The sequence below is a fragment of the Balaenoptera physalus genome (assembly GCF_965194825.1).
Source record: "Balaenoptera physalus genome assembly, chromosome: 6".
NCBI lineage: Eukaryota > Metazoa > Chordata > Mammalia > Artiodactyla > Balaenopteridae > Balaenoptera > Balaenoptera physalus.
Window position 1 is genome coordinate 122,930,472 of NC_138885.1, and position 14,300 is coordinate 122,944,771.

General features: G+C 38.6%; 1 protein-coding gene across 4 annotated transcripts in view; it reads right to left on the bottom strand.

Moving 5' to 3' along the window:
* Nucleotides 1-2,205: 2,205 nt before the first annotated feature.
* The window catches only part of PAX3 (paired box 3), a 96,275-nt gene continuing 84,180 nt past the window's right edge, over nucleotides 2,206-14,300 (bottom strand). For 2 of the 4 annotated variants that reach the window (XM_082464667.1, XM_082464666.1), the window contains exons 8-9: nucleotides 4,235-4,481; nucleotides 2,206-3,740 (exon numbers count right to left, since the gene is read on the bottom strand). In XM_082464667.1, coding sequence (XP_082320793.1) covers nucleotides 3,706-3,740; nucleotides 4,235-4,481 — 282 coding nt within the window. In that variant the 3' untranslated portion in view covers nucleotides 2,206-3,705. The other 2 variants (XM_082464669.1, XM_082464668.1) reach the window with 2 other exon arrangements.

Below are 14,300 nucleotides of genomic sequence, written 5' to 3' on the forward strand. Positions count from 1 at the left end.
AGAGTTCAAAGTCCTGAGGGCTGCCTGTTCCAGGGGATAAGAGTAGGGACCCCTACTAGGGTTAGGACTGGGGAAGTCAGATCCCCACTCCCCTGGAGATGGATTAGATACCCAAAAGAAAGTCAGGGGAAAAAACGATCTACAGAGAGTTTCAACATAAGAAATATGAGCAGAGCAACAGATCTCAGAGACAGGTAGAAATAAGAGAAGGGTATAAAGAAGTATATCAAAAAGAGGTATGAGCCACACATGGCAAGTTCTGAGATCAGGAGGGGAGGGAAAGTGATATGTAAGATCAGTTTCTATTGAGTAATCCCACATCCTGGTAGCATTTCTCTCATGTGTTGAGAGTGAATGACTTTTCTTTTAAATGCCTGTTTTCAACTTGAGTTTGGCATGAGGACAGTTTGACATAATGAAGTGAGTACCGCAGGCAGGATTTGCAGAGGTAAAGTAATGAGTTCCACCATCAGGCTGAACAGAAGTCAAAGCCTGCGTCTGCTATTTCTGACAGGGTGTGACCTTGCCCAAACTAATGAACAATTCTGGACCTCAGTCTGTTTATCTGTAAATTGGGGCTAATAATGTCCAGCTCACAGGATTTTGTGAAGATTAAGCAAGATAACAAGAGTAAAAATTCAGTTAGGGATTAACTTCCTTTCCTCTTCTTATTTTTGGAATAGATAATTGTCAGAAAAGGGGCAACATATTTGACTAGAAGGATGAGTGTATTGCTAAAAAGACCTTAAGGCATTTAAAGAATTTGGACATTTTTATCTACTGCACTTCCGAGTCCTTGGAGTTTTTAAAAGATGAGCTCAGGTGCTTTAGATCAGCGCTGAACAATAGAACTTTCCATGATGGTGGGAATGTTGTTTATCACTGCCCAATATGGTAGCTTCTGGCCACATGTGACCCTTGCACACTGGGGATGTGGCTAGTGCAACTAGGATCTGACTTTTAAATTTTATTTACTTTCAATAACTTATTTAAGTAGCCATACATGACTAGTTGCTACAAATTAGACGGAACTCCTTTATTATAAGGTTCTCCCATACCAGTCTGGGAAAGCAGAGAGAGTTTAAGTTCATAGGATCTGAAATTGGACCTCCTGGGTTCAAATCCCAGCTCTGCCGCTGGGTGATCTCACGTAAAAGAAGTATGCTAATGACATCACCTGCCTCATATAAGATGTTGGGAGGAATAAACAAGGTAATACAAGTAAGACCATCAAAGAGTATCATGATCATTTCCCCAATAAAGCGTCCTCATGCTTTACTGTAGCCATGTATTTGCTTCTCTGTCTTACCCACTACATTATAATCACCACTGTAACACCAGGGCCAAGCACCATGCCTAGTACATTTAGACTCTCATTTAATAAGTGTTGAAGGAACAGAGGGAGGGAAAAGAAGAGGAAAAGGAGGAGAGAGGATGGAAGAAAAGGAGGAAGGGAGAGGCAGAAGAAGAATGAATAAAATAGGCAGTAATGCCTTTTCATGAAGTGTAAAGAAAGCTTCTAAAACAAAATAAATAACAAAATATGAGAGCTTTCAATAAAAACCTCAGTGGATATGACTGTTGGCGCTGAAGATGGAATTAAGTACTCTGAGGGAAAACACGCTTCCAAGTGACAATGAAGAGAGCTGATAGCTCTGAGAGAACCAGGGAGAGAGGAAGGTGGGCTTGAGGGGCTTTTCTGGATTCCACATCTATGAAAACACAAACTTCAATCCTTAAATGTATGTTCAACCAAGCTTCTTCATGAGAACACAAGTGTGGGTTGTGTAACCTTATTCATCCATGTGATAGTCTAATCTAAAAAGCCAATAAAAATTAATTTTAAAAATATGTATATATAGTTGTGAGGCAAATTTTGTTATATTAATGAGTTATGCAGATGAACAAGGTGAACATGAGGTTGATTTGGTCATTGGAACATCCTGATAATTGGTGGATGAATTTTGAGATTGCCTTTCCTTCTTATTCCAGAATAACTTTTTGTGATAATGATAAAGTATATACCAATATTTGATGTAGAATTATTTCTAGGTAAAGAAATAAAAGAAATTTAATATTTAAAAAAATAAGTTAAAAAATAAAAGGCATTAGATTAGAAGTGAAGTATATGCTTTGTTGGTTCCCGATTGCCAAGTTTTTATTAATACCGCATTCACCAGTTCCCCCAAAAAAGCAGTGTTGGGCAAGTTTTCATAACTGTTTATTCATTATAAATAGTAAATATTTACTGCATTTTTTACAGGAAAGACATTTTTACAACACATTGTTGTTGGCTGAGGCTGCAACACGAAGATAGCGCTTCTCTTGATCCATCACCCCCTAAGACCAACGTAGGAACTAAACTCAGTACTATGTCTAGTCTCACTAACTCACTACGTCATAGTTCTTAACTCTAAAAGGAATGTATTTGTGCCTACCTCGTTCATGGTTCCAAGAATAGAAAGAAATAAATAACACTGCATTCCCCCTTCCTGTTCCTCTTAACATCTCAAAAAACAAATTTATTGACATTCTAAAATGTCACCACACAAACGTATGTAAACCTCAGTTCCTATCATCTTTCAATTTCAGGTATTATTGTATAATTTAAAAGTACATGACAGCCACATGGACATTTCTGGTGTTGCCCTGCCTTTCATAGAAAAGAGAAGAATGTAAACGAAGTCATTTTAAAAGCATTATTCTCAAACATGGTCTCTAATCAAAAGGAGCAAGCCGGGTATTGGTTGTCCAGCAAATGGCAAACATCACTGCATTCTACCACAATGAATCATGGGCTGCGAAAATAAAGCACCTGCAAAAATATAGTTCTGATTCTGTTTCTATGGCCCTGGCCATTGCCAAAGCATCCATGAGGTACACAGTATTGCACACTGATAAGCAGCTGTGGGAATGCACATCACTTCTCCACCATGCCCTCCCCCCGCCCAGGTTGGCTTCCAAATGAAACTAAATTGGGCAAATGTCACACACCTCTCCCACACTGAGAAAGAAAACAAGCTTTTCTTCTGATTCCCCCATATCCTGTTAGCAAGACGTGTCCATCCAGGACATGTACTGACAACTGAGTTACAGATGAGGAAAAGATAACAAATAATTTATTTGGGAGGTCCTTTACATCTAGTCTAACTTCCTAAAAATGGTGGCGTTTATTTTTATATCCATTTCCAGTGTGTAAAAGTCAAGGATTCCTCCGTTCCCGCTTCATGGAGTGAGCAGTTTTAAGGTTGTAGAAGTGTCAGCATTGGACATCAAACTTGTTATACTTTATTCTCCGACTATATTTTCAGAACATTGTGCTTGCCCAAACCAGTCAAGATAAATCACACACACACACACACACACACACACACACACACACACACACAAATGGAATGTTTTAGCTCCTTCATCATCAGCACTAGCGAGTTGGGATATTTGATATGTAGCCATGTTAAATCATTGCCTTAAAATGTTGCATTTGTCTTTTATTGTTCCGGATCTTCCTTTTCTCCACTGCTTTTGTCCAACACGTTCAAAAGAATTTGAAACCAACTACTGGAGAAAGAAAATCAATCATTCTTCTTTGTCTCCTGTCGAGACTGCCCCCCAAGAGGGTGATTTATTTTTTCTGAGAAGATTCTTCACGTCTAGGCTGTGGAGACCGGAAACAGGGCCAGTTTAAGCTCCAAGTGGACAGTTCACTTATGCGATATCTGGCTTGAGATAATGAAAGGCACCTGTAAGGAAACACACGCAGCTTTTCAGGTCAGGCTGGGACAATTCACAGCAAGGGGCAAAATCAGCTACAGGCTGACAATGTCATATTTAATACCGAGGTATCAAAGGATCGAGACGAATATTTTTATTCCTAAGACAAGTTTGACAGAACTCTGTGTCCTTGGGATTATACCCCATATGATCCTTGAGCTGACCTCATTAAGAACATGTGTTTCTAATGCCAGAGGTTATTTCATTTTGGCCAACCCTTGTGTTTTACCTAGTGGCAATCAGCTTTCACGTCTCAGCAATTAATAACCGCAAGATGTTGTTGACATTGGTTAAGAAAATAATTATACTGGGAAGCCCTTGCTGGAACAACCAGCTGGCTTTGCCACAAAATTGATACCAGGATGGAAGGCTTAATCATGCTGGCAGCTCCGCTTTCTCAAGGAAGAGTTAAAGTGTTTCACCCTTCCAGGAGTAATCACTCCCTAGAAAGTCCAAGGCTTACTTTGTCCATACTGCCCATATTGGTAGCCTGTGACAGGGTCCATACTGTAGCCCGTGGTGCTATAGGTGGGTGGGCAATAAGACTGAGAGGTTGGCAGACTGTCCAAGCTCTTCATATGGTCTAGTCTCTGACTGCAGCTGGCCGACACCGTCGTGGTAGGTTCCAGGCCCCCAGTGAGAGGCGAGAGCGCATAGTCGGTCTGGGGCTGATGGGGTACCCCACCGTGGTTGGTCAGGAGTCCCATTACCTAAAATAAACAGGCAGATTAGGAAGAAGTGAGAATGCAGGGAGGACCAGACCCTAGCCTGTAGCTGAAAGGATAACTGCAAAAGGCCAAGTTTTACTTCTTTGGAAATCTACTGTTGAAGAGCTGTCCCGAAGACGGTGACCTCCATTCAAAGTGGCAGAGATATTACATCATGCCCAGTGATAACATCTGACTGCAGTTTCAGAAAGAAGGAGAGGGCGGAAAGGGGAAGGAGGGTGGGGGAAGAAGGGAAAAGAAAAAGAAGAAAGGAGAGAGGGTGGGAGAGAGAGGACACCGTGCCCCTAGTGATAAAATCATACTGGAAATTCAAAGAAGGAGGGACACAGGGACAGAAGGTTGGAAGGAGGAAGAAATTATATCTGTTCATATTGAATAATGTTTAACCATGTATTACAACTGGGAGTTTCACATGTCATTTTAAACAGGCATTTGCTTATTTTTTTTTTAAGTTGAATCCAAATCAAATTCTTTTTGTGTATTTTGAGATCTCTGTGTCTTTTTTCATAGAGTTCCCTCTCACAAAAACTCCACTCCCCATCTTGGCCATCCTTCAGTAATTAGAAATTAGTACATCCTCCCTGATATTCCCTTGCATTTTCCCCATCCCTCTTACTGTGTAATTAGTACTTGGTCACCTACTTTGAATTATGAGAGCTCTGAGGGGAGTAATCTACCGATTTTCATACCATCAGCACCTAACAGAGTGCTGGCACATATTAGGTACTGAATGAATGAATGAATGAATGGTAAATGATTCTCCAAATAACTGCCCCCATTACCTAAGCCTTTCATTTCTTCTCTAAACTAACATTTTCATAAGAAGTGTTAAAAAAAAAAAGCCTGAAATGCAAACATGTTATAAAAAGTCTGCTCGGTTTTTTAAATAACCCTGGAGAGCAAGCGAACTTTTAAAAAAACAAAACTGTGATAACAGAACAACTTTCCGATTAGCACGGTGACAAGTTTCACAAACACAGGCTCGCTGACCCTTACAACACCTTGTGATGGAAGCAAGTAGATAATTAATTTTGCAGCTGGAAAACTGCCACCCAAGAGAGGAAGTGATTTTTCTCAACTTCATACAAGTCAGCGGCAGGACTCAAAAAGCAATCGCAGAAGAAATCGACTGCTGAGTGAAGAGCTTCCAGAAAATATCACCTGCTTACAAAGTATTTCAATGCGGGGACCCACCACTGCACAATATTTCCATCCTAGTTCTGTTGTATTTTAAGACGTTTGAAGCATATGGAGATTAAAGTGTACAAATAAGAGCAAGATGAGAGGGCAGTAATGAAACTCAACCCTGATTGTAGGTCTTGGGTTATCCACCAAGGTAATTCAGGCCACAGAATCCTGGATGGAGGGGTACCAGCAAGGCAGGAGGGAGGGATGAATCTCACATTCCAGAAAGCTTCCTAAATTAGATTCCAAAACCAGTGAGGCCACAATCCCCTTTGGGAAGGGTTTGCATAATCCTCATAGCTAAACAAAATCTTCTTGAAATAAAGCTTTAAACTGATCCATCTTCAATTAGCCCCAAAAGACCCAAAAAAAAGAAAAAGAGAAAACAAAAGAAAATCTGTTCACCACCTTCTATGGATTACCCTTTCTTCCTCCATTTTAACAAGCCATGATTCTCCTCACCAACCCACCCCGGCAAGTCTCTATTCTTCATTTCCTTGTCTCCCTTTCACTTGAGTTCTTCTATGCGTGAGCAGATGGGAAGGTGGGCTGGTGTGGGGAAAGCAACACAGTTTTACCCAAATTTTTAAAGACATTCCAAGGGATCAAAATTTTGAGCTTGAGATTTTTCAAAATCTCTAAAAATTACTTATATTCCAAAAAAAAAAAAATTGTATGTTTCCGAGCATAGTTTTGTTTTATTGGGGATTAGGGGAAAGTGAGAGTCACAGAGTAAAGTAAGAATAGGAGTCACAGCTAAAGGAGGATGAAAAGTCACCAGAACATGGGGCTCTCATACACTGCTGATTACAGTAAGTTAATTACTTCATTTTCTCATTTAAAAAACCTGAACATAGCCCCAAATGCATTTATTTCCTGAATGTTCTTCCATCTATATATTTTTTTTCTTTTTTGCCTTTCTTTGAGTTCACGTAGATGATTTTGCAGTATATACTTGGAAAATTCATAAATGTCAATTGATATACTAATTTATTAAATATTTTCTTTCAGCCCAAATTACGAACGTCTATTAGAAGAGAAGTCTTTAAAGTAGAGGTTGCTCAGGGCCAAACACACTCCTTTCCAATCAGGAGTACCTCTCTGTGTACTGGTCTAATGGGCAAGAATGGACAAGGAAAATTAAAATATTAAAAATGTGATATTTTTAATGAAAGGGGGATTATGGCACAGGGCACAAATATTTTACTGTGTAAATAATCTGTGCTAAGTTTTTTTAAAAAGCACTTAGAAAAAGCAACTTTGTAACTGTATAAATTCAAAGAAAAATATCCAGTGGTACTGGATAAAAAGGAAATATATTCTTAACAGTGTCCTCCATGAAGATACTTACTTGAAATTCTGTTAATGGTATACCTCTTTAAGGAAGAAATGGAATACTCTATACACAGTCACAGTTGAAGAGTAATAGAAGAATTTTATTCAAAACATGCACACTCTCCCATGAGCTATATGTACATTTTTGTGATAAACTTTTTTTAATCCTCTGCCATATATTTCTTGTTTGCATAACTTTGAAGGCCGCAATATTTCTGTCCATGGGAGGAAAAAAACATGAAGATCCTAAAAGAGAAGAAATGAGTCCTTCCTATAAGCAAAATTCAGCTTATGATGTTCACGTAGCAACTTTTTGCAGTTGTTGAATTAGAAAATACCTTAGGACAGGAAGACCTTGAAATATATTTGTTGGAGGATGGAGAACATACAGTACCATCTGCCAAGGCTATATTCTAGGGCAAGAGAAAGATAGCTCCTTAAAGGTGCCAGGGCACAGTGTCCTAAAGACATCCCAGCTCATGATCCAATCAGGAGGGATGGCTGCTGTGTGAATGGAATAAGAGGGATGCTTGATGGATCTTCCTGTCACTATTTTGACTGTCACACACCGGAAGCTAGTGATAGCTCCTGCTTTAGCAATTGCCCTTAGCTCAGCAGCCCAATACTTGCGGAAGCTAATGTGAGGAAATAAAGAGGACCAGAGACCCGTTATCTTGCTTAGAGACAGATATTCTCCCACGAGTTTTTCTTTCCACTGTGATGGTCACACATTGTAATCATGAATTCTTTCTCAAGAATTGGATGAGGATGGGAAAAGAGGCACTAATACTTCCCTACATTTGCTCTGAAATGGAAATTAATGAATAATGACAACTAACGCAACTTATTTCAATATTTCACACTGAGAAAACTTGAGAAATGTACATCGTTGTAACAGCTTCTTATTTAAAAATTAAAAAGGAAATATGTGTTGGAAGAGAAAAATAACTATATCAATACAAAATGCATTACTTTCCCCTAACATAATTTAAAACCTCAAATCTCTATGGAAGGGTCCCATTACATTTTTATGTACATTTCTTTAAAAGCAATTTTGCTATTTAATGTGGTTCAAGGGAAGCTATGGAAATTTCTTTCTGCTGCACAAAGTTGGTAAACAGACTTCTTAGAACTCCCCCAATATGGTCATGGAATGTCTTCCAGTCATATTTTCTTTTTAAGAACATTGTCAGGATCTCTTTCATATAAGCTTTTCCTACAGCAATTTGTAATTCAAAGCCTAAAATAAAATCTCCATTGGTTGCAAAGTGGGGGATTTTTCCTCATAAGCCATTAATAAGCTATTTCTATTACAGGGCTGGCATTTTTGCCCGATTTTATTTTATTTTTTAATTTGAGGTAGGAGAAACACAATTGCCTGGTTTTCACAAACAATTTCACAGGAAAAGAAATAGACTCAGGGCTAATCAGTTCTGTCTACTGAACATCAATCACATTCTTATTAAATGTCAGATGAGTCCAGGAACTGAAATGAACAGGAAAAGTTTTCCTTTTATAAAGATCTCTGTTCTGTCTCCTTGGGAAGGGAGGTGGGAGGAGGATTTTTTTTTTTCTTTTTAACTTTTAGTTGAGTACAACTCTTAGGTGAGGCATCTGGAAAAAAAAATCTATTAAGTATATCAGTAAATTGTTACCTCCAAAACATTTCCCAGACACCGTTTCTAAATTGTTCTATGGATAACCTTTAAAAACAAATTCACGCCTTAGAATCGTGAAGTGGGACTTCTGCTGGTTCCTCAGTCATTCCCTTTATTAGAGACTTTGTTGAAGATCTTTTTAAGCTCATTCTCAAGTTTCAGAATTCCAAATAAGTTGTTTATATCTTGATTGGAAGATTATATGGTTCAGGAAAAACTAACTCTTTACAATTGCTTCATGCCATATTTCTCTTGAATTAATTTTCCTATTGTAAGATTAAATATAAAAGATAAAACACTATGAGTCAAGTTAAGATTTACATTTAAAACAATGTGTCTGGAAAATATCCGTCTTGGCTTAAGTGTTATGATTTTGCCATCAGTTGAAAGTGCTCAGAGCTTATCAGAAATCTAAAATGATTTAGCAAATTATGGTGTACGTCTAGGTGCTTCTTTTTTTCCTTAGCAGGAACCCTGGTTCATGTCTTTATTTTCTTTTTTGCTCTTAAGTAATCAGATGCTTTTCTGATTTAACATTTAATAATACACATTTAGTTGCATTTTAGAAACCCATCGTGAATTACAGCTTTGTATGACATAAAGGGTTTTTTTTATAGCTTCTACACTTTTCTCAAAAGTCTAATGATTATAAACTTTTAAAATTTGGATATAATTTATTTCCACAACCAAACAAAAAATTCAAATGTTTATGCAAGTGTTTTTTTCCGATACGGGTACTACTGGAGTTATGTTATGCTTAGATATCAGCGACTGTATCTTTGAGGCTGTAACTAACCCTAAACTTGAACAGCAGAGATTTTCCTGAAAATGTTGTCTTCAGATTCAAATGCCTTAGGAATTATCCTGCAGTTGATTAGCATCTAAATAATTAGATTTTTTGGCCCTGTCTGTTTGAAAGCTGTAAGAGGGAAGTTGCCTGAAGGCAGAAGTTTCTAGCAAGGTAAGGATGGTGACCTTCTCACCCACCCAGAGTTACGGGAAGGGCATGGCTGACCTTTACCTAACCAGATAGAAAACCAGTGCATGTAAAATGTCCAGCTAAATACACACTTATTTTTTATTTTAATCCTTAGCTAACATTTTAAAGTAGCTACGTTTCACACATGATGAAAAAGTATGTGTGTCAGACAAGTGTGGTTCATAAGGTGCATATATTTCCAAGTTTTATTTGTAAAGAGCACAGTGAGTACCTTCTCAGTTAAACTCTAAGTGCTATATGTGCTTTAATCTCCAGCTCTGTGACAAGTTACAGAATGACTTTTACTTTATTGATTCTTTAGAATACCTATTTCTCAATAGACCTAAGCTGTCAAATGGATAGCAATATTCTTTAGAGACTGATGACTAAAATATAAATCTAGGCAAAAAAATTAGCATAGAAATGGCTTGCAAGAGACATATATACATATACACACACATACAGAGTTTACTTCTAGACAATGATGAACAATCATATCGTGTCCATCTATTATCAGTAAAATAAAGCCCATTAAGAAAAAGCTCATTTCACCTAAATGAAAAAGCATGGTTAATACAGTTGGTATTTGACTATGTTAGACCCACCATGGGCTGTAATAAAATTCTCATATGTTTTAATTCATTTACGCATGCCTGCATTTAATATGCTTTGTGACCATGTCTACAATTAATATGATTTATGAGAAAAGAACATGTGTGATATTGGGGGGGTTAGGGTGTAGCATACATATTTTTTCTTCTATGAATGAAAAATCTAGCAAAACGGCTCAGGGAAAATTGTTGGCTGTTAGCATATTAAGATGGACTGACAGAGCCCTGAGTAAACTTGGGGGAGTTAATGATATCCTCTTATCTGACCCTGACACATTTGCAGCATGTAATTTACAGAAGCTCTGTCCAGGGAATCTTGACAAATGCTCCTAACGATGTCAGGGCAATGTTCCATTCTAATGTAAAACAGATGTGGGTCAGATACCCTCATTCATCACTTAACACAGGGAGTCTCAAACTGTTTCTGAGAGGAATGACATTACCTGCTGTTAACTCTTCTCATTTCAGGAAACAACAGCAGCCCTCTGAAGAGTAACCACTCAAACCTATCACCATTTCAAAAACATGACTGTAGAAAATTAAGCATATATATTGGTTTAATTTCATGACTACTTCTGGACACGTTTGCTAAATATTAATTGACCTCTTGAGACCTAGGATTCCAAATATAGAAAGGGAAAAGCTCTACACTTGGGCATCCCACAGTACTTCAGTGAGATGGTGTTTAAAACTTTATCTCTAATTGCCCATAAGCTAAGCCTGCGTTCAAGAAAATGCAGGGCTGATTCACCCTAATAACCATTCGTAAATGCATACCTTGCTGAATCTTAACTGCCCAGTTCTGTCTGAGATTCACGCAGAACTTTACAATAACCTAGGTGTCCACGTTACCTTTTAGAAAGAAGGACCTCCACACTGCCCCTCTGAAACATAGGGATGCTGGGCTACACTGTATCTTCATTCCCCCAAAACTTCCCCTTCCACCCAATACTACAACCGTGTGGAGGGCAGACGTTCCAGGCTACTGAGGGAGAAAAAAATTTGCCCGGCTCAACAGTGGAATTTCTTCTTTCTTCCAGATCATGTGTGATGCAGGCAAATATTTCTGTGGCTGCCCAAAGTCCGTGTCATAAGACTCCATCTACTAAACGCCTGAAGATTACAGAAGAGAAACTTCCCTACACTTCTCTTCATGTGAAGGAAGATAAGTCCTCAGGACAGAGAAAAGAGCCCCAACTGAAAAGATCAAGTGATACTGATTTAACGAGTAGATATCAGGAAAATTGTTTCTATTAACTATGGGAAAGCAGTGCACAGCCTTGCAAAAGTCTGAGAATGAACTTACCCTTCAGGAAGTGCTTTCTGCCCTGTTTCACAGGTTTTGTGTTAAGGCAGAATAAGCTTTCACTTAAGATGCATGGAAATTTGTAACAACTCTATACATATGGGACAACATCTGAGAATACAGCCTTCTAAGAACCAGAAGCTACTATTCCAGTAAGCTAAAGTCCTACCTACTTTAATTCCCCCACCTTCCCGACTCCAGGGACACTGGACCAATAAAGATGTTGCAGTGCTTTTCCACGTGAAAACTTACTTGTGTTCTTGATCATAAATTGGGCAGTGGCTATGTCTCCTATTCCCAGGCAACTTGAAGTAGCTGGCAACATCCAGGGCCCACACTGAGGCCATGTACATAGTTCTTTGACCTACAGAAATTAAATCTGCTCCTACAGATCTTGACAAAATAGAGTCTTTGTAATTTAGTGATAAAAGGAATACTCCCCAATCAATTAAATCAAAATTACTTAGATTGCCCCTTACTTTCTAAAACCTTGCTATTGCACCTGTTGTTTTCGCTACCTTTCTCTTTTGCTGGTGAGAGAGAAGTATAGCGTTCATCAGATTCTCCTGCCTTTGAGGTATCTAGTATCATCAAAGCTAGACTCTAGATTTTTTAAAAATGAGTTCATGTCAATATTATATTTCAAGGGACTTCCCTCGTGGTACACTGATTAAGAATCTGCCTGCCAATGCAGGGGACATGGGTTCCAGACCTAGTCTGGGAAGATCCCACATACCGCGGAGCAACTAAGCCCGTGCACCACACTACTGAAGCCTGTGCGCCTAGAGCCCGTGCTCTGCAACAAGAGAAGCCACTGGAGTGAGAAGCCCGCGCACCGCAACGAAGAGTAGCCCCCGCTCACCACAACTAGAGAAAGCCTGCATGCAGCAACGAAGACCCAATGCAGCCAAAAATAAATAAATAAATAATTTTTTAAAAATTACATTTCAATAAATCAAAACAAGAATAGGAAACAATAGGACAACCCTGTCCCCTCCCTACTCTTAGCCCCATGGAATGAAGGACAGTTGCCTCTTCTTTTCAGTGTAGTGGGTTCTCATGTTATTGTGATCTGAATTACTCAAACAAAACCAATTTTTGTACATTGTATTTCTGGGGAGCATATTATCCCGGGAGCATTACAATGACTGCATTCTGAATGGACACCAATATGTGTCCTTAGGTCTTTAAAATGTATGAGTAGAATACCTTAAAATACTCCAGTGCACCAAGAAACTGCTTTTCCTTTGATGGTATTCAGCTTCCACATTTGCCTTATTCATCAGGGACAAAGAAAAGTATGCTTTTTTGTCAGGGGCCTGCGTGATATTTTTCAGCAAACAACAATGAGAGCTCTGTCGCAACAAGCAGTTTTATCACTTCATCAAAATGTATTTAGTCCTTTTAAAGTGCTGTGCTTCTCAGCGTAGCTCTATAGGGTGATTCTTTTTCAATATCTCCCAAGTTTAACAGGAGGATGAAACAGAAGCTGAGATAGTTTAAGCAACTTGCCTGAAGACACACAGCTAGTGAGTGGCTGTTAAGTGCTGGAATCTAGTGCTTTTGACTTTGGGGTTCCTGCTTAGATCAATGAGTTACACCCACACGGCCGTCAGTTCACTAAACAGGAATTCTCTCTGTTTTTACTCCCTTTTTCTGCCTGTCTAAACATTAATAAGCAGTTTATAGCTTCTTCTTTAAAATTACGCTTTTTCCTGCTAAGGTCGCTTGCAGAGGGTGACAGTGTATTGAAGCAGGAGATAACATCAGACATTAAATTGAAGAAACATTCACTAGTGAAAAAAAATTAAAGAACAATTCTAGAAATGGACAAATCATGAGCTGGGTCTCTACCCATTTTTTTCATTCAGCACTTCCTAGGAAATGTTCCTCAAAACTTGGTAGTCTGATACTCAACAAAAGAGATCCACAGTTAAATTAGAGAACACTGAGTTAAACAAACATGTTTCTATGCTGCAAGACTTGTCAGAGCCTTTAGTAGGCTAATGTGCACTGGGACTCTGAAAGATAAAGGGATATAATTTGAAATATTTACCAAATTGTTGACTCAAAATCCTTTTTCCCCAAACCACTATTCCAAAGAGCCCACTTTGGGGAACAAGCCTTTATTATGAGACACTGTTTGGTTTCTGGGTGTTCAAAGATGATTATGACCTAGTATCATGCCTCTAGAAGCTCATGGTCCAAAGGGGGCTCAATATGTTATAATACAGTGTGATATGAATTTTAACTAGGTATAAACACACTAATGTGGCATCAACAGAGACTAAAACAAGAAATTCTGCCTACAAGTGTCATAGAAGGGTTCATACTGAACTAGAAATTTTCCCTTGGAATCTTATATATAGAGGGTCAGCTCTTTAGAGGGTTTTTACACTTGATCTTAGCCAAAAGGCCGAGAAGTGATATAGAGGGTTTTTTTAATCGGCAGCTGTTTAATTAGATTTTGTAAGGCAAGCTGCCCAAAATGAGACATCAGTATTTCGTGGAGGGGGAAAAGATGGTTATTTCTTCAAATAATGCCTGCATCCTTCATTAGTTCAGGGCTGAGGACAGTCTGCCCAGTCATCTCACAGCTCAGAAATATTCCCTGCAAGGTAGAAACACAACCCTTTGAGTCTACAAAATGCACTATCTCAAAGGGTCTCCCAATTTACCATCCTTTCCATTGATCAGTGGAGACAACGCAATCACTAATCTCAGAAA